This window comes from Aythya fuligula, chromosome 14 (genome assembly GCF_009819795.1).
Source record: "Aythya fuligula isolate bAytFul2 chromosome 14, bAytFul2.pri, whole genome shotgun sequence".
Lineage (NCBI taxonomy): Eukaryota > Metazoa > Chordata > Aves > Anseriformes > Anatidae > Aythya > Aythya fuligula.
This window is the reverse complement of record NC_045572.1, coordinates 942,804-962,524: the sequence shown is the minus strand read 5'-3', so window position 1 is coordinate 962,524 and position 19,721 is coordinate 942,804. Positions and strand designations below refer to the sequence as shown.

General features: G+C 46.7%; 2 protein-coding genes across 2 annotated transcripts in view; both read left to right on the top strand.

Annotated features, from left to right (window-relative positions):
* Positions 1 to 5,115: 5,115 nt before the first annotated feature.
* C1QTNF2 (C1q and TNF related 2) lies at positions 5,116 to 11,897 on the top strand. The gene is made up of 3 exons (XM_032196910.1): positions 5,116 to 5,361; positions 9,791 to 10,039; positions 11,250 to 11,897. The coding sequence occupies exons 2-3, from the start codon at positions 9,799 to 9,801 to the stop codon at positions 11,861 to 11,863; spliced, it is 855 nt and encodes a 284-aa protein (XP_032052801.1). The 5' UTR covers positions 5,116 to 5,361; positions 9,791 to 9,798; the 3' UTR covers positions 11,864 to 11,897.
* Positions 11,898 to 19,129: 7,232 nt separating this feature from the next.
* Positions 19,130 to 19,721, top strand: part of CCNJL (cyclin J like) — a 35,842-nt gene continuing 35,250 nt past the window's right edge. Inside the window, 1 exon segment of the mRNA XM_032197142.1 lies at positions 19,130 to 19,265. Within this exon segment, the coding sequence (XP_032053033.1) occupies positions 19,188 to 19,265 (78 nt within the window). The 5' untranslated portion in view covers positions 19,130 to 19,187.

Here is a 19,721-nt window from a genome sequence, read left to right as displayed (position 1 = left end):
AAGGGATAAGAAAAAAGCAGGAATGGTAGCACTACTTACAATTGAAATTGAACTTGTCCTTTACCTTGCACAGCATTTTCTGTGCCCACTAAACCACTGTATGTGCCCAATCCCCCCCAACAGCTGCAGTTTTCCATGCCATTTTTAGGTATAACTTTAATTACTCCACGCAGGACAAAGCAATACGTCCAGGCAACTCCTCGTTGTACTCATTCTCCTGTCGGCATTAGCTGTGGTGGACGCACCAAAGAAATAGAAATATCATTCTAACTTAAACTGATTGTTTTACATAAAACAAGTTTGTTCACATCTCAGATGACCCAACCAGACACAGCATGCAGTGATGGGTTTGCATCTGCAAAATACTAGCACATTTTAGGCCTCAGTGGAACATGAAAAAATAATCTAAGGAAACTGCTCCATGGACAAATAAGCAAACCCAAAAATTCCTAGCAGCAGTCTTAAAAGGATATTCCAGTAATTCCAACACATTTTCGAAAAGGCACCACCACCCAACCACTCACTGCAGCGGGATCTAAGTGCAGTCCTTGGCCCGTTGCCCTGTCTTCCACCACAACTTTTAAGAGTGGGACTTTTTTCCAGCTGCTTTTCCTTCCTTATCACATTTGCACATGCATTTGTTCCAGGCTTTTAATGTAAAGCCAACAACTACAACTTTTGCTCCAACAACACCTCCCTTGCAGTTTTATCCCAGTATGGTGGTTTTACCGTGCTAGGCAACTGAACTCCACCACAACCACTCTCTCACTCCCCCTCCTTAAAAGAGGAAGGGAAGAAGTAAAGGAAAGAACAACTCATGGGTTGAGATAAGGATAATTTAGTTAAAGGGAAAAATAATTATTATGGAAATATTATTATTAATTAAACAATTTAACTAAAGGAAAAAAGGGAAATGGGAAAAGAGGGGAAAAGGAAAAAAAAAAAACACAACAACAACAAACAAACAAAAAAGCAAAGGCTGTGTGGAAATGCAGAGGAAATAAATTGCTCTCTACTTCCCACAAATGGGCGATGCTTGACCACATCCTTGAAGCAGGGCCTCAACACACGTAGCTGGTGTTTGGGAGGACAGACGTTTTTGCAATGAGAGTCCACCCCTCCCCTCTGCTTCCTTTTTCCACCTCTTATTGCTGAGTGTGACTTCATATGGTATGGAATATCCATTTGGTTGGTTTAGGTCAGCTGCCCTGGTGATGTTCCTTACTCACTTTTTTACCAACCCCTTAAGAGGGTTAGAGAGAGTCCTGATGCTGTGCCAGCACTGCTCAGCAGCAGACACAACCCTGGTGTGATACCACTGCTGTTCTAGCTACAAGTGCAGAGCACAGCACTGTATTGGCTGCTGCGGGGAAAGTTAACATACCAGCCAGACCCAGTACACCCAGGGCTGCTTTTCATCCAAAAGCTGCTACAAAACATGCTAACACCATAATGTGCACCCACTGTAACACACACCCAGCCTGGCTCCCTTCAGCTCAGGCTGCAGCATACCCATACACTCTGAGGCATTTCCCATCCCAAGCACTTGTCCTGGTTCTGCACACCATGGCTGGGAAAGGGGAGGGAGAGGGCGGTGGTTCAGCTGCCTGCTGGCTTGGCTCGGCTGCCCCTCCTTGCTTTAAGAGAGCCGCATTCTGGGCATCTGCAGAAGCAAAAGCACCTGGCTGCAGCTTTCAAGGCCAGAGACAGCACAGCCCCACAGCACGTTCTGCTGATACACTGGTGTTTTCTCAATATTTTAGGAATTGGGGCAAGTCCATTTTTAGCAAATTATTGTCTGAGAACACAAAAGGCAGCTCTAATGCAAAATTGGAAAGCCCCAGAGGGAGAGGGGATTTGTCTGTAGCTATCTGTGCAGCCTGTCACTGCTCACAGGAGACATTTTTCCCGTCTCTGGGGGATGCAGCTTTGCCCTGAAGACAGAGGTACTGTGCTGTGGCACAGGTGGCACTCAGCACTGGCTTTCCTGGCCTGAGCAATGCTGCCCTCGTCCCCAGGTGCTGGCATTGCTGTTGGTGATGCTCAGCCCCCAGCAGTGGGGCTGGAGATGTAGCCAACCCCAGGTCTGGCCCCCAAGGGACCCCCTAAAAAGGACCCTACACCTTTATGGAGAATCTGCAAGGTTTCTGGACCAACTCTGGCTTTTGGGCATTGTTTCTTGCCCATGTCTGTACCTGGCTGGCAGTTCAAGGAGCTCATTTTGCCCACTCTACTACGTAAGTCATCTGCTATCCACCTCTTCTCTGGGCTGCTTTCAGATGGTCACTGGCTCTGTTTAACCTGATCCTGGAGAAACCAAAGTCACTGCATTTCCCTGTCACTCAGCTTCCTGCCTATAAGATTTGTCTCCTAGAGAACTCTATAATTTTCCATGCTTTTTGTTTTTCTTTTTTAAGCCTTCTTGGGAAATACAAGGCATTTTCAGAAGAGTCTTTTCTTGTCTAAATAAGTGGTCAGATAACTCAAATTCAGCGAGTCGAAGAGAATGTGGAATTTCGCTTTGAACTAGAAGATGCACGAGACAAAAGAAACAGATTTAAAAACAAAACAAACAAACAAACAAACAAACATATCTGCAGTGTGCTGGCAGTGGCTCACTGGTGTGTTTGGGCTGGTTCTCATTTCCCTCTTCCCAAAATAAGTCCTATTTATTTTTATCTTAATGGGTTAGGGCTGCAGTTCCTAAGCAAAGCTAATCGTCTCCAGGGTATCCTTGAAATTTAAACAGAGATTTGACTCATTTTATGGGGGCTTTTGGAGAGGGACAATCACTCTCTGAAGGCTGCTCAGAGACTTCCGAGCTCCTTTCAGGCAGTGCAATAAAAATTACCCAAATCACCATTCCATGCTAAGCCAGCAGACCTGTTGGGTAGAAAATACTTTTCCCTCCCCTTAGTATCTTCCAAACAGGGAAGAAAAAAAATCAAAGGACCGACACATCTTTGAAGAGAGGCATACTTGCATTGCTGTTTCCCATCTTCACCTCGAAGGCTGAATTTCAGGGTGTCTCCAGCCTCTGTGTTAACTGCAGGTATTTTTGCCTTTGCTGACTCATTTTATTTGGTTCCAAAGTCACTGCTGCAAGGTCAGTATCTGTAGGAGTGCAATGCAGCAGCACTCCCCAAAACAGCATGGGAAAAGCCTTTTTTGCTGAGACACAGTCCTGGCCTCTATCTCGGAAGGGAACCAGAAGTCGCTCACATTTAGGCGCTTACATTTCCCACCCAAAATATGTTCACAGGAGATGGCAGAGCGTAAAACTTCAGTTTTTATTCTGCAGGGGCTGGGCAGCACACCTTTCCCTGGCAGCAAGGCTTTGGTGCCAAGGAGGGAGCACCACGGATCCCAGCACCCCTCCGTGGCAGGGTCTGGAGCCCACGTACATCCCGCACCAGAGATGTGCAGAGGCAGGCAGTGAGCCCCGTTCCCTGTGCTAGACACCCACATCTGCCAGTCCCCACAGGGAGCCTGTCGTTAAGAAGCAGCACAAACATGACACCATCTCTTATAACGCTTCCCTGCAGTGTCCAGCTAACAAAAGCAGAGCCAAGGCCCACATGCCAGGGCTGCTGTGTTTCCCTGTGGACAGGCAGTGCATTTACTCCTCGAGGTGCTGCCAAGCACGTTCTGCAGCAGAGCCGCGTGAGGCCCGGGCTCGGTGTCGGCAGGCGCAGCATCCCCATGCAGTGTCCCCACACCACTGAAGCAGGTCAGGCCCTCGCTGCTGCAAACCCCCAGCAGCTGCAGCTGCCTCAGTCCTACCTCGCATTTCCCAGCAGGGCTGTTGGGTTTCTCCACCTCAGTTCATTCCTGGTGCTGGGCGTGCTGATGGCATCTCTGCACGTGGCTGCTCCTGCACCAGGGACTTCCCAGTGCAAAGCCACTCAGGGTGGGAAAAGCTGGTCCTGTGTGTGGGGGAGAGGGCCCCACCAAGGAAAATATATTTATAATATTTGAATGATGCTGTGCAACTCTGCTGTGCTGTCTGTTGGTGCCTGGGCTGCCAGCACATCATGGCAGCAGCCCCGGGCTCAGTGAGACATCCCCACCCCTCCAGGGCAGCCTCACTGACTGCAGCTCACCAAGTGAAGTGCAGACACACTTTATTTTTATGTTATGTCTGTAGTGCATACATGCAGCTAAAACCTTTCTCACCATGTTTCGAGAGCAAGTTCAGGGCAAAGCTTAAAAAAAAAAAAAAAAAAAAAAAAAAAAAAAAAAAGAAAAAGCAATGTCTGCTAAGGATGAATTCTAGCAGAAGAACGAGTGAAGCCTGTGGAGTACTTCAGAGGACTTGCAGTGAGCAGAAAACATTCGCTGGCTGACCTCGCAGCCCAGCTGCCAGCACACGCCTAGACCAGGCATTGGGCAGGGGCCTGCAGCCAGAAGCAGCAGTGGGAGAGGACGGCCCCTGGGCACCGCTGCCCTCCTGGCACCGCTCGCTGGGCACCCCACAGTGGCCCAACACCCATTTCAGGCACCACTTCCAGCATTACTGCCTATCTTCAACAACTGGTAGTACTTTGTAATTACTCTGCAAGCTTAAAACAAAGCCCTCACCCTTTCCAAAGACAGGAACAGTCCTGCCCTGATATCTTGGTGTCAAGGTCTCCACATCTTGTCTCCCACATCCACCTGGGGCACTTGTAAAGCATCTGCTGTGTCCTCTCAAAACTCACATTTACAAAGCTGCTGCTTCACAGTGATGTCTTTTACTTCAAGCCTGGAATGATCTGCCCCTTACTGATTTCTCTAAATTACTTTAGACACAACAAGTGAGCTTTCACCCTCAGCATATCTGCTTCCCTTGCTAGTGCTCTAGGACCAAGCTTCCACGTTACTCCCTGGTTCAGTCCCTGTACCCTTACAAATTCTGCCTGTATGGGTGGGCGATGGCTATGGCAGAGAGGCAGAATCTGCCAGAAATGGCCCAGGCAAACTCCTGAGCCTTCCTTCCTCACAGACTGCACAGGAGAGAGGCGAGAGGCTCCCCAGGCACTGAGAGCTTTCCAGCCATGTGTGCATAAAGCTTTCTGCCCACACCACGTGACAGAGGAAGAGGCTTGGACCCATTACACAATAATAAAACTATGCCTTTGGCAAAGCGGAGCCAAAACCTAGATCTGCTGCAGGAAGCTAGTGATACACACAAAACGGGGTAAAACATTAATAAAGACAAAAGACCCAAGAAGTGAGGACTGCAGAGCAACCTCAGAAGGACACTGTTGTGGCAGGACGGGCTCTGTGCTCTGCTGCGTGACAGCGATCTGCAGCAAAACGTCTGCAAAACTGTGCGGGATTCCAGCGCCTGTCGAGATCTCGCTGAAGAGATCAGCCTGGGTGAGTAAATTCACTTTTGCTTTTTTTCTTTTCCTTCCTTTTCTTAACCTTAACTTGGGAAACTTACCAAATAAGGTCTAACTGATGAAGCACTCAGGTTTCCAATGCCTGCACAGGAATCCATAAAGACAGCAGCAGCAAGTTAAAAGAAACCATCTGGGAAGGAAACATTCCTTGGGTTTCCAGCAGGAGCACCCACCTCGCCCAGCCAAAACCACAGCCTCCCCCTTCACTCCGGTACCAGGCAGCAGCTGCTGCGCCACAGCTCTGTCCTGGGACTGGGGAAGGCTTGACTCAGGCACTGCAGCTGCTTACAGCAGAGGAGGCGATGCCATTTTGGGTGCAGGAGATGCACTTTCCTTTATCTCCTTTGACATTACTTTGTGCAAAAAATCAAATTCATATCTGCTATAGCTACTCCATTGGCTTGTATCAGAAATTAAATGCATGTATTTCAGCTTTTGCTCCCCATGCAGAGGTGCATGGAACTGCACAAGGTGGTTTCCCTGGCCAAAATCCACTGTGTGGCCACCACGCCTGGCAAACCCTTGGGGCTTTCCCTCAGGTGTGCTTTCAGCCCAGCCACCCCACAAGCACCAGGAGCTACAGCTGCTCCTTTGCACCTGGGGCTCACTCCTATGGGCAAAATTGTTTCTTGCAGACGCCCTTTTTGAATGCACATACATCCCCAGAAATAGCTCAGATAATAGAAGTAGTCACATGGGGGCTTCCAGCAGGTACTCACAGCAGGGATGCTGCAGCAGCCAAAGGGGGACACAGCAAGAGATGTGTCCCCCGAGCTCCTTTCTGTGAGCCAACTCTAGCTGCTGCAAGCCAGCAATCAGGAGCAGGGGCTGCAAGGAGCCCTGTGGGGACAAAGCTCCTGGAAAGGGGGCTCCCAAGTGACAGAGATGCTCTGGGGACAAGCAGCTTGCACAGAAAAGCCATTAGAGAGCAGTCCCCTTGCAGAAATGCTCCACGGGCCACAGAAGCCTGACACATTTTCTATGGAGCTGTGCTCCAGCCTTAAGACTCACAAGTGAACACTTTCTAAAGCCATCTCCTTCCCAGTTTGCTTCTTCACAAACATTCCCCAAAATTATCCTGTGGAATTCCACAGCACTATTTTATGGACTACACTGGCCCCAGGGGATGCCCTGGGTGCCACAGCAGCAATTTCTGTGGTTTGAGCTGAAGGACACAGGGAATCCTCATATCTAAATCCCAGTTGATGGACACCTGTCACTCCACCTGCCTGTGCTGCATCCTTCCAGCTCAGGCTTCCCACATTCACAGTACATTTTGGAGCCTCTCGCAGAGCCCAGAGGCTGGCAGACAAATGACCCAGCTGGGATGAGGACCTGAGGCCTCAGCCTGGAGCCTGCATAGCATCTGGGAGCCCAGAGGGTCTTTCCTCCAAGAGCTCTGCCTCAGAACAGCTCAGCTCCACCATCTCCACCACATCCACCCTGACTTGTCTCCAACTCAAGCAGCGCTCCACCACCAGCTCTCATAGCCTCCAGGGCATGGTGGGGGGTTGTGACCCACACACCATGTATTTGTCATGGCCATTAAGTGTCCAAGACCCTATTACAAAAGGCATTAATTAAAATGTTACTATAACAGTAAGATCTCAGCTGAAACTGTGCTGTGTGGTCTTCAGTGCCAGGTCTACTGCTTGTGCCAAAGAGAGGAAAGACGCTGATCTGTTTCCAATTTGCTTCTTGGAGCTCATCATATGTTCTACATTGAAGAGCAATTTTCCTTTTAAGGTGGACCAGCGCAGGGTTTGTTTTCTTTCAGAGGTTTCTTTAAAAGATTATTTATAGATTCTCTTGTGAATGTGACCATGCTCCCACCCCACACACACTCCTATGGTGTGGGATGAAGAGGTCTTGCAGAGACAAAAATTACTATTGACTCGGGAGTTGCAACAGAGCACTGCTCCAGGTAGCCAAATATTCCTCATCTGTTCGAGTATTGGTACTACAAACCTCTCAGCCTCGGGGTATTTTGTGGTTTGTCCCATTGGGTTAACTACTGGGGTTGTTTGAGGGTAAACAAAAGTACTTGCGCTAAGAAAGGTTAAGAGAAGGTGCCCTGCCCTCTGCCTTGCGCTCACTCATACTCATTTGTGAAGCAGTTCCTCCTTTTTTTTCTCCCACCCCCTCAGTTATGCCCCACAACAAAATATCTCCTTGCCACAACTAATTAGAGTCATACATCTCCAAATGTCTCTTCCTTCTCTTCTGCCCCATTTGAGGTGGTTACTGGGAAGTGGGGATGGAGCTTCCCTTAGGAACTCCCCGCTCTGCAGGCATTTTAGCACTTTGATCCCCTTTCTGTGAGCAAGAAGTCTTTATTCAGCTGTCCGCATCAATACCGGTTTGTGGTTTGGGTCTCACAAGGCCATTAAACCAACACTTCACATCAGCAAATAAACTTGGGTATAAGAAAAGTGGAAGAGACCAGAACAGACCGGCTGAGCAGGCAGCCCCAGCCCGGAGATCTGTTCTGCATTTCCCACTCCTCTGCATGTTCCTAATTCCACGTATTGCAGGATGGGGAGCTCCCACTCAGCATTAACGTGTTGCATATTGCTGGGTGGATTTGGAGCATGTAATGTGCATTTCCACCCCCTTCAGGAGCCGATAGCAGGGGAAAGTACTAAGGCAACGTGCAATGCATACGGTGCTTTGAACACCTTCCCAGTGCCAGAGTTAAGCAGAACACGCTGGAGAGAAGCCAAAGCCTCCTGCTGTTTGCCTTGACACCAAGCAGGACCCTGCCTGACCAAATGGCCCATGAGAGGTTTGGGATGTCACAGCTCATCTGTCTGTCACTTTTATGGCTAGCTGTAAATTTACTGCAGCACCAGAGTACGAAGAAATATATGAAAGGCAGTTTTCTTGCTTTGTAAGCCTTGCTTCTGCGTTTAGCTCACAGAACTTGAGGATGTGATAAGAAAGCCCACACAACTGGATGGCTTTCAGAGCCTCCTACAGTACAGGGTGGCTGCAGTAAGGGACAGACTGCATTTCACAGGAGTCTTTGCCATCGTATAAGCATGTGTACCTCTTAGCCTGGGAAACAGGAGTGGTACCAAAGTGATATGTGGCTAACGCCTTTAAAACATTGCTCTGGCTTCATCTTGACTGATCACAGAGCTACCAAGCAAACAATGAACCAGCCAGAGTTGTCAGGGGCAGCTTTAGGCTTTGTGCTTCATTTCAAGGGCTACTGCAACTACAGAAACGCAAAGAAAGAGATTGCATCAGGGGAAGCCTTTCACTCACCACCAGCTCGTTTCTACCCCGAGGCCACTGGAAAACAGCCCAACTCCATCAGCCTCTGCCCAGCCCCGTGGTCAGTGCCCACAGCTGTCACTTCCCTCGCTGGCAAAGGGAGGGGGAAAATCCTCAGCTGGGGCACCCCCAGGTACGCAGCATCCTTCAGAGCTGGGAAGGGAACAGCACAAGCACTGCACCCACAGGTAGACAGAAACTGATGACACAGAGGAAATCCTCTTTTAACTACAGCTGTAACCATGTGCAGAACCAACACAAATTCTAGTTTAAACTCTTCTAGCATTCGGTCTCAGGTGGGCTGTGCATGAAGATGAGCTCGTGTCAATCAGCCTGATTTTGAGCATCTTCTCTCAGCTGGCAGTGCACCTGAGTTCTGCTTCAAGATGCAGAAGGCTTACTCTGTGCACAGCTCCTTGCAAACAGCTCCACACACAGACATCCAGAGGGAGATTTTACTGCAGGATAACTGCTCTGCATCACCAATTCCATGGAAATAGCTGTATTCAGAAATCATTTCCTATCAGAACACCCTCCTCCCATCCATGAGTGGAGTCAGACAAGCCCAGAAGGCTCAGCACCGTCCTGTGAATGAAGGCAGAGCCCAGGATGCTCCAAAAAATCCCCTCTCGCTATATTCTATACTTAAAACAATAGCTTATTTTTCAGAGAAGGGAAGGGCAAAGAGGAGGGGAATGGTAAAGGAGGAGAGCAGTGAAGGGGTTTGGGAAGGCTGTGGGAGAGGCCAGAGACATTTTGGACACTGACCTTGTCTCAGTCCTTCCTTGCACATAGATAAACAGTCACAGACAGACTTCAGAGGGGAGCTGGAGCTGCCAGCTATATTAGCATGAAAAAGACAGGAGAGCAGGAAAAAGGATGGGTGGTCATGGATAGGAGTATAGAGAAGAGCAAGTTTAAAAAGGAAATATTGCTCAGATCTGGAAAATTCCCTGAGCAAAAGCCTTGAATTTGCATCCCTCCAAAACAAACAGCTTCCTCACCCTGCCAAAAAACATTCCGTTTCTATGAGTCTCCACAACACGCAGTCCTGACAGAGGGGGCACTGCCATGCCCTCATCCACTGCTCTCTGCACACCTCCAACCCCATCTCATTTCTGCAGGCTGTGCCATGATCTCTGCTGTCCTCCTCCTCTGGACCGTGCCCTGCGTGGCAAACCACATCCTTGGGGGCTTTGCCAAGGCAGCGCTGCAGGAGGGTCCCCAGCTGGCATGCAGCCTGCCAGGCCCCCCCGGGCCCCCCGGTCCTCCCGGTGCTCCCGGTGCTCCAGGGACAGTTGGCAGGATGGGCTTCCCAGGGAAAGACGGCAAGGATGGCAAGGATGGGGACAAAGGCGAGCACGGTGATGAAGGTAAGAGGGAAGAAATTCTTTGTGAAATAAGAATAAAATATAAAAGCATCATCCCAAACACTGTGCCAAAACCTTACAAAATATATATTTTTTGCTAATAGAGTCTTAATGCTGCATGTAATTCTTATCATCTTCATTTTAATATTGCACATTTTCCTCTGGAGGGAGATTTTCCCTGTTTTGACACACTCACCTTAGCCAAAGAGACACTCTTGGACTAGTCTCGGATGCTGCTTTCAAGGAAAAAAAATTCAGAAGCAAAAATTTAGTCCGGCTCCCTAGAGACTATAACTGGGTAGCAGGACACTGCTCTTACTATGCTCCACCTAAATCAAAGGCAAATGTCAACCCTAGTTTAAGCCTGAGGTGGATTCCTGTTTAACTTGGACCTTACTGAGGACCAGGACAGCAGGAGTCAGATCCTGCTGATCTCCCACTGCCACCCCAGAGTGCCCTCCTGGCTCAGCAGAACACCACCATACCAATCTTTCTCTTCATACCATCTTCTCTCTCTCACCCCCAAAACAGACTCTGGAGAACAAGTTTCAAGCAGCAGCCACATTTAAATCTAGTTGCTACAGCAGGTCAAGAGACACAAAATAAATCCCTCTGTAATTTTCTTCTATCAGATACTACCACACTCAGGGCTCACCAGCAGTTTCACCACTGTGACAGAGCCCAGCTTGCTCCCTATCTCAAGGCAGTCCCTGCACTAGGTGTCTTCTGGTTCATGACTGGTCCAGATCCCAGCTAAACTGGGCTTTTTTCTACACCTAGAATCCATCTTTTACAACACAGTTTCATGTTAAATGTAAAAAAAATTAGGCAGAAGATTAAACATACCCATCTGCTCAAAGCTAGTTTCCAAAAGCTTCACAAACTCATCCAGCTCCTTCAAAACCCAAAGATTTAAAACTTTTCCCCGGCTAGCTTTATTATTTATTACTCCTTTTTCTCAAGTGAGTCAGATAACTGAACCAGCCTTTTGGTCCTTAAAGAGGACAGGCTTTCCTGCTCCCAGGTCCTGTTATCATGCCAGCTACTTAATGTGGTTAATCAGTCCTGACACATCCCGCCCCAGGTGGTATTTCATTGGGATTCTCTCTAGCAAGGTTTTCCTCCCAAATGAAAGCATACTGACGCATTGATATAATCCCTTTCCACTCACCATATTTTAACTAAAAAGTTTACAAGGTTATTTGTCTTCTAGGTCCACAGGGCAGAACAGGAAACCCAGGCAAGCCAGGACCAAAGGGGAAAGCAGGAGCTATCGGTAAGGCAGGCCCACGAGGACCAAAGGGTTTAAAAGGCAATCCTGGAAAGAAAGGAGCACCAGGAAAGAAAGGACCCAAAGGGAACAAGGGTGAGACCGGCATGCCAGGACCCTGCACCTGTAATGCCAACAAAGCCAAATCTGCCTTTTCTGTGGCTGTCTCCAAAAGCTACCCAAGGGAAAGGCTGCCCATCAAATTTGACAGGATCCTTATGAATGAAGGAGGACATTACAACGCTTCCAGTGGGAAATTTATATGCAGCATCCCAGGTATTTACTACTTCACTTATGATATCACCTTGGCCAACAAACATTTGGCCATTGGCTTGGTCCACAATGGGCAGTACCGGATCAAGACCTTTGATGCCAACACTGGGAACCACGATGTTGCCTCTGGATCAACCATCCTTTCTCTGAAGCGGGAGGATGAAGTATGGCTGCAGATCTTTTACTCTGAACAAAACGGGCTCTTTTATGACCCCTACTGGACAGACAGTTTGTTCACCGGCTTCCTGATCTATCCTGATCAAGATTATCTCAATGAAATATAGAGCAAAAAACAAACCCATACAAAAATAAAATAAAATATCAAATAAAATAAATAAAATAAAAATAAATAAAATAAAATAAAATAAAATAAAATAACATAAAATAAAATAAAATAAAATAAAACCAAAAAATAGGAAATGGATGTGACCTCAGTCCAGCAAAGTGTAGCCTGTACATGGACATGTGTGGAGTTATACCATTCCACATTTTTCGCACTAACAGCCTGCATTGGCTCCTTAGATATTTACTTGATGTCACCAACTAGTCCATAGGGTGTGCCAGGATTAGTAGGAACAACCTTTAAGTAACCTCATGAGTCTCTAAGCCTTGAAGCTACCTGTTATGTTTTCCCACCACCATCCAACTGTGCCATGGACATGTAACTCAAGTAATGGTGCAGAATGTTTTCATTTTTGTATTATTGTAAAGTGTGAGGATCAAAAATCATTTCCTGAAATCTGAGCTCCTAAGTGCAATTGATGTTGGAGATTGTATCAGTGCCTCTCTGCCACCCACGTCCAATAATAATAACATTAATAATAACAATAACAACAACAACAACAACAACAACAACAACAACAACAACAACAATAATAATAATAATAATAATAATAATAATAATAATAATTGTTACACTTTACCAGCTTCCTAAAAGTCAGGAAGTTACCAGCTACTGTTACAAAAGTGCCAGTAACTCTCAGCCTCATCAAAGCAGAACTAATAAGCAAAGGCATCCGTTCTAAACAGGACATGCCACAAAGGAGAGAGCTAAAGGCTGAAGGTAAAACTCCTGGTAAGATATATCTTGTTGCATCAAGCACTGCTGGCATTGCTCAGATTTCAGCTGCTTGTACTGGTGCTGGGGTCCTGTGCTTGCTTTCAGGCAAGCACTGATAAGATATGACCAGAGACAGACTTTGGTTGTGCAAGCCAAATACTTGCCAGCCTCCTACCCTTGGCAGAGAGGGAACTTTGCAGATAGGACTGAATTTTCTGAGACAGCATGAACCTTCACTACAGAAACAGCTTCATTAACACGCCCATTTCTTGATTCTTGCCAGTTTTTCCTTCATCCCTGCCAGCGTCTGCTGGAAGGAGATACTTGTGGTGCTGCTGAGATCCTCCTCAAGGGCTTAAGGCTACACACAGACTCTGGTCTTACCGATATGCTTTTTTGTTTGTTTGTTTGTTTTGTTTTGTATGTCAGTATTACAGATACTCTAAAATCAATGTATTGGTGCTAAATGGTATTTAAAAAATAAGGGGCAGAAAAGTTGAAAGCTGAGCTTTTTGCTTTTGCTATGTTGAGCTTTGCCTTTCTTTCCAACCCAAACATCAGCTAATACAGGGATGTGCTCCAAAAGGATTTGCTATTACCATAGCAAGAAGAGCTCTCCTGCTATCAAGCTGCCCAGTTGGCTGCCTTGCCCCAGGATGTCAAACCCACCCTGTAACAGAGGGCTATCTCAGCAGCCAGATGGAAGGAGTCTTCCTCACTATCAGATGCATCTTCTTGGTTTCCACATTCATATTTCTTGGCTCCTTTATCACTTCACTAAACCTCATATGAATTTCCAGCTCCCCTAATCTTCATATTCAGGAACTGAAGGAGTAGTCCATAAGAACAAATTAAGATATTTTTTAAAAAATCTTACTTTTACAAATTAAAATAGTTGCATGATATTGATGAACTACAGTAATTGTGTTATGTCTTACAAAAATAATTTCAAATACATTTTATGAAAATAAAGCTGTACAAAAATACTGGAATACCCTTGACACTAATAAAGCAGTGTTCTAGAAGTTATTTCAGAACTGCTACAGATTCCACAGACACTTAGTTTTAGTGATGGATTTCATAGGGCCAGGTGTCAACAGAGTATCTCCTCTCTCCAAAGGGCTCTCTATCCAAGACTATCTGCAAGGTGGAAGAATAGGATCTGTTCATTCCTTTGAAGCTGCTCACCTTTCTGGCAGGTGTCCTTTCCTTGGCAGTGGCTGCTCGTTTAGGAAGACTCTCATTTAGGATGTCCTGGAGTGCATTTTGTAGACAGCTTCCTGAAGGCAGCAGCAGTTCAAGCACTGCCTTTCTCTCCCAGCACCCAGCCCTGCACTCCCACCTTCACAGCCTGGGAGCACATCTGGGGCCAGGACAGCTTTTGGGCAGAGCCAATGTGCCTGCAAGTCTCTGCCCTGACACAGCTCCCCAGCACCATGTTAGAGGCAGCCTGAGGGACGTGGCGGGACTGCTGCCAAGAGAGTGCTCCCCTCTGCAGTCCTTCCCTCCCCTCAATTCAATATATCACCCATTCCCAAAAGGATTTATTTTTTTTTTTTCTGATGTATAGGCAGATTAGTTTTTCACCAGCTTTGAGGTGACTCCACTTGGTGCAATGCAGGTGCCAGAGCTGGGAGAGGATGGGAGAGCATCGTGGGGAACTAGACTGAGAAGAGGAACATGGAAGGAAAGCAGCAGTCAGGAGCTAGCTCAGCTGAACCATCAACCATCCTATATGACTAAACTCCCAGTTGTCCCCTGTTAACTCAGAAGGCCCCTGCAGGGAGCATTTCCCCTTGTCAGTCCTCTGAGGACTTCCCCTAGCTGGCTTCCCTTGATGAGAAGCAATGGGAGTTATTAGCTCTGGCAAAGCATCTTTTTTGTCTAGTGAAAAAGAAAATTTGCAAATGAGTCTCTATGTCTGGAAGATTAAAATGCAAATGTCAGAGAAACCCCCTGACCCCTGCTAAGTGCTCAGTAAAATACAGCTTGCTTTCAGTCTGGGGCTGAGGTCCTCCCTGCCGACTAGGAACACTGGCTCCACCATGCTCACATCCACCCTTGGGAACTGCCCCTGCCACCACACCAGGTCACAGTGTGGCTTCTGTGCTGCAGGGCTTAGCCTCAGCCCTTGCAGATCTGCTGCCATCAAGGACTCACAAGGGAAAATTCAGACCTTTCAGATACTGCAGGCAAAATGGAGAGGTACAGCTTCCCCTGTATTAATTTTTCTCTGATTATTTAACCTCCCATTGGGCTGCAGTCAGTTAAAGATACCAAGCATCAATTATTTCTGTGAAAGAAGCATGAGTGTTTGAAGGGATACACTCTTGCACAGGTTCCTGTGAAAGAGATTAATTTCCTCTTAGCATGCCTTAAAAGCAAACAAAGCAACTTGCATGGTGAACAAAATGTCTCTATTCAGTCCAATCCTGCACAAGAATCATTCCAAGCAGCTGCAGGCTTCCCTCCTCCTGCTTCCCCAGGAGAAGAGGGAGGGAAGAGCAGCTGGCGAAGCAGCAAGTGACTGGGTCATCACAAGGCTGACCACTGGTACACTGAATTTGGGGTGCTTTCCCCCCCTCCCCCCCCCTAAAGTGCCTGGCTCAGGCTACAGAGATTTTCAAAAATAACACATTCTGGCTTGCTTCTGCATCTTCAGGCTGCATTTTGGTTTGTGCTTCCGTTTTTCTCCAGCCAAGCAGCTTTATTTATTTATTTTTAATACCAGAATTAACAAAATTTTATTCCAGGAATAAAATATTCCAGGAGTTTCTGGAAAGAAACACCACATAAAGAGATCTGGCTTTCACAGGCAAGCTCTTGCAAGAGAGAACCACTCCCACACAGGCTGCTTGCTCCAGCCCAGGCAGTTCCCAGCACCTCCATCACAGGGAGAGCAGAGCTGGGAATGTCCTGGCCAAGCAAACACATGGGCAGATACCATCAGGAGGGAGGGAGGGAGGGAAGAACACACTGACCAAGGCAGGATGCCATCTGCATCTACCGTCCTCATGCAAGACCTCTTACGCTGCAATAGCCTTCTGCACTGGGAGTGCCAGCACTGCCATTTGCTGCCTTGTATTCCAAGTTTTGTCACAGGTGAATCCCTCTGGGCATTCAGCATGCCAGGAGGAGGTGAGGAAAGGTAGCAGCAACATCTACCTTTTGTGTTCATTCAGCAATAAAGGCTCAGCAGGTTCATCTTGTGGCTCATTAGAGACAAGCACAGACATGGCTGTGACACACCTGCCCAGGTCCCCTCCATGGTGGCAAAGGGTTTTCTGCCAGAGGAGCTCATGTCTGCTACCACAGGGCTTTCCCCTTCCCATGTCCATCCCAACACCATGCAGTGGTGTACCTTGCAGAGTCAGGCTTGCTTTCAGACAAAGCTGTAATTTCACAGCACTCTGCACAAATATTGGCAAATTGGGAAGCACTCAGTACTGGGTGATCCCAAGTCCCAGGATAAACCCCACTGTCTGATGCTGCTTCTGATTCCTTAACTCGGTCTCCCAGAGGCTGTACTTCTGCACTTGAAGTGACCCAGGTTCCACAGTAGAAGCTGCCAAATTACATCTGGACATCACAGGCCTGTGACTGCAGGGCCCCGAGCCCTCAGCGCTCCTGCCTCAGCTGCCCCCAGGCCCTGGCCTGGCCCCCAGATGTGGCACCAGGGATTTTACTGTGGGGAAATTATAATGGTTCTCTTGCCCCATCCTATTATAACCCTGTAGCCTCCCTGATAGGGGTACAGTCGTAAGTTGGTGCTGTTTGTGTTCCACGTAAGATGACTAAGAAGCACCTTTTTTCTACATAGGCTCAACTAAGAGCACCTCAGCTCCTTACTGATGCAGGCTTAGCTCTCTCAGCACTTTCTCTGCAATGCGGCAGCATTTCCACGGTGTTGTTTCCCTAACTGAGTCTCTGGTTCTTCTGAGCTTATTGTGCTGGCAGGTAAAATGCAGGTGGCCTGAGACACTCTCTGGCAAACTTAAAGTTGTGTCCTTAACTATTTTCAGATAGCTTTGTTCAGCTTTATACAAATTTCATTGTCTTAGCGTTCAGAACAATGGAAGAGTGGTGAAGACACTGACCTGTTCGAATTAAACTGTTTATTTTTCTAGAGAAAAAAGTCTTCAATCCTCAATGTCATTGATTTGAAACTAGGCTTATATCAGTGAAACCTTACGGTCTTTGTACCTGTGCTTTACTTAACCATGGCTTATTAATGATGATGAATTAACATAAACTTTCTCTAAATTAATATAAATTCTATGTAAGCCTATTTACTTTAGGAGCCCTCTGGGATTTTGCTTTTGATCTGCCTCAGGCTGTCTTTTAAAACACTTGAAAGTTTAATAAACACAGTTCTGATGTGACTATGGACTGTATTTTTACCCAAACTGTACCATTATATCAGAACTTTTTGATGACTTGAATGATCCTTCTTGGGTTGAAAAGATATACTGTAACTGCAGCCAATTTTTAGAATATCAGTAAGTCAAGTTATGGTATAATGTCTGCAGATTGTTTGACTATCAAATGGAATAGTACTGGAGTCCTTATTTTATGTACGTGGCCTTGCTGGCACTCCCTCCTTCAAAATAAAGCAATTCCAAGGTTCAAGGCTATTCCTGAGCTCTTATCACTCCTAGAACTACTGTTCTGTTGAGTTTGTTACTGTGCATAGTTTATGATACCAAATAAACTTTTTTTTTTTTTTTTTTTTTTTTTTTTTTTTTTATAAGCAAGGCAGTCTTTGAGCACTACTAACATGGCTATGCTACAGAAAGGAGAACCAACTCGATTCATTATTTTTTTCAATTTTTATTATCAATGCAGGACACTTTTGATGCATGATAATTAATTTTTAAATGGAATAGGTGAAGTACGTGGGCCATAATCTTGAAAAATAAAATCTTTTGACTGGCAAATTAAAACCAGCATTATAGGGATCAATTTTCTTTTTTAAATGGAATCTCTCAAGATTTTCTTAAATAATATAGATTTAAAATGTTTTGAAGCAATAGATGATAGGGACGTAAAGAATATTTGAAAATCCATACTATGTTCATATTATTGAAACTTTATTTTGAAGAATTTATATCAATTAATAATTATTTAACACAAACTTGAGAATTATGTTGAGATAATACAGATGTGAAAAAGTTATACAAAACGAATACATCATTGTATGAATTATGAATAGATTACTTGTAAGGAAATGCTCAGTGTTATACAAAACATTTCTTAAGCATGTGTACAGTTTCAAGTAAAAAGAGAAAAAAAAATAGTGTCCTTGCTTAAATTAAGGGACTCAAGTACTTTGTTTAAGGGATACCAAGATAATTAGATGTACTAGAAAGAAAATAGGGGAAAATTATTTCTGATGGACACTTGGTGGCAGCTTTTATCTGTAGGTTTAATAGCTGTTGCCACTTAATTTCATTGCTTCTCTTTTACAACAGGGGACAAGCCAGAAAATAGACCATAAACAACCATGGTATGTTTTCACCAGAAGAATTGGTCAACAAATTTGTTGACCAATTTGTTGACAGGCAATTTGCGTATTTTATTTTAAATAATAATAATTCTGAAACTGGAGTTCATTTCCTTAAATGGGAAAGCTGCTGGTAGGCCTGGTGAAATTTCTCAGGAAATTCTTTGTCCTGAACAGATCAACAGTGAGACTTTGGTATAGGATAAAAATGGGAGGGATGGTGGGCCATGAGCCCCCAGCGCAAAGCAGTGGTTATCAGTCTGAAATTTTGCCAGGCTGAGCTGAAGGCAAATGACAAATCTGCAGCTACTGTCAGGATCCTTCTGTCTGTGTGACAAGGATGGGACCTGTCACAAAGAAGAGATGCAAGATATGGCTTAAGTACGGTGACAGGAGGGAAGTGCATCGCTTGGCAGGTCCCAGAACAGGTTGGAGTTGCTTGCTAGTCACCGGGAGAGGCAAACCTTGCTGTGTGGCCCAACAGGGAGCTGTGCTCCTGTCAGACACAGTCTGAAGAGCTCACTTTCAGCCCCAAGCAAACGTGCGGTCTACAAGTTTCTGGCAGCTGAAGATGGAATCATAAAACGAGAACAAAACCCATTTCTTACGTTAATACTGAGGACATTTATTGTTTTTACGGTGACACCGAGAGTATTATTGAGCATTCACAGGCTTGAAGCCGGGAGAAGCTTGGTGTCCCGCTTCCCAGGCAGCCCTCCTTGCCCAGCCCCAAGGCTCCCAGGGCCTCGGGGGCCGCCTCTTAATTGCAACCAATTAACCCCAGCGCCGCACCGTCGCGGGGGGGCAGCTGCACCCCCACCGCCTTTCCTTCTTCTTCCTCCTCCTCCTCCTACCCCCCAGCCGCGGGGTTTCCGCCCCCCTGGCAGCGGCTGCTCCCGGCCCGCGGGGAGCTTGGGGGAGCCGCAGCGGCACCGAGAGGGGACTCGGGGCCCCAGGGAGGGCAAAGAGCCGGGGAAAGAGCCTCGGTCGGTTTGTTCCCCCTGCCGGCAGAGCGTCCTCGAGCCTTCTCCGGACCTTTGGCTGGATGGGAAGAACGAGGATGGAGGAGCGTTGGTGGAAAGGAGAGCTGGCGGCAGACATCCATCAGACCCTGAGGACGAAGGTTTGCCCCGCTTTGTTCCTTTCCCTCCTCCTCCTCCCTCACCTCTCCCCTGCGGTGTGCTCCTGACTGGGACCTGCTCCAAGCCAAAGCCGCACGAGCTGCCACCTGCCCCGGCTGGTCGGCAGCTTTAACTTAGCTGGCCTGCTGGTCACTCCTTGGGTTAGATGCCAAGAGAGCACGGAGATGAAGAAAAATCAGCGCATCACGGGAAGCCAGGAAATGATTTTGCTTCTTTCCACCAAGATAAGTGCTAAGATTCGAGTAAAATATGGGACCTTGTTCCCTGGCAAGCTGTAAAGGAGCTGAAAGAAGCACCAACAGAGCTTGTAATGACTTTTCTAGAAGTTAGGATGTCGTTACAGGCAGATTAGAAAGCCAACAAAACGGCTTGCAATACACAAAATAGTGCAGCACGGTTGGTGAATTCCTGTACTTGCACTGCAGGCAGGTAAAACT

What these genes read in the sequence shown, in the direction of transcription:
- C1QTNF2 (XM_032196910.1), top strand. Translation starts at nt 9,799, where the DNA reads ATGATCTCTGCTGTCCTCCTCCTCTGGACCGTGCCCTGCGTGGCAAAC. An exon ending in AGGCGAGCACGGTGATGAAG is followed by an intron (nt 10,040 to 11,249) that starts GTAAGAGGGAAG and finishes TTTGTCTTCTAG; the next exon opens with GTCCACAGGGCAGAACAGGA.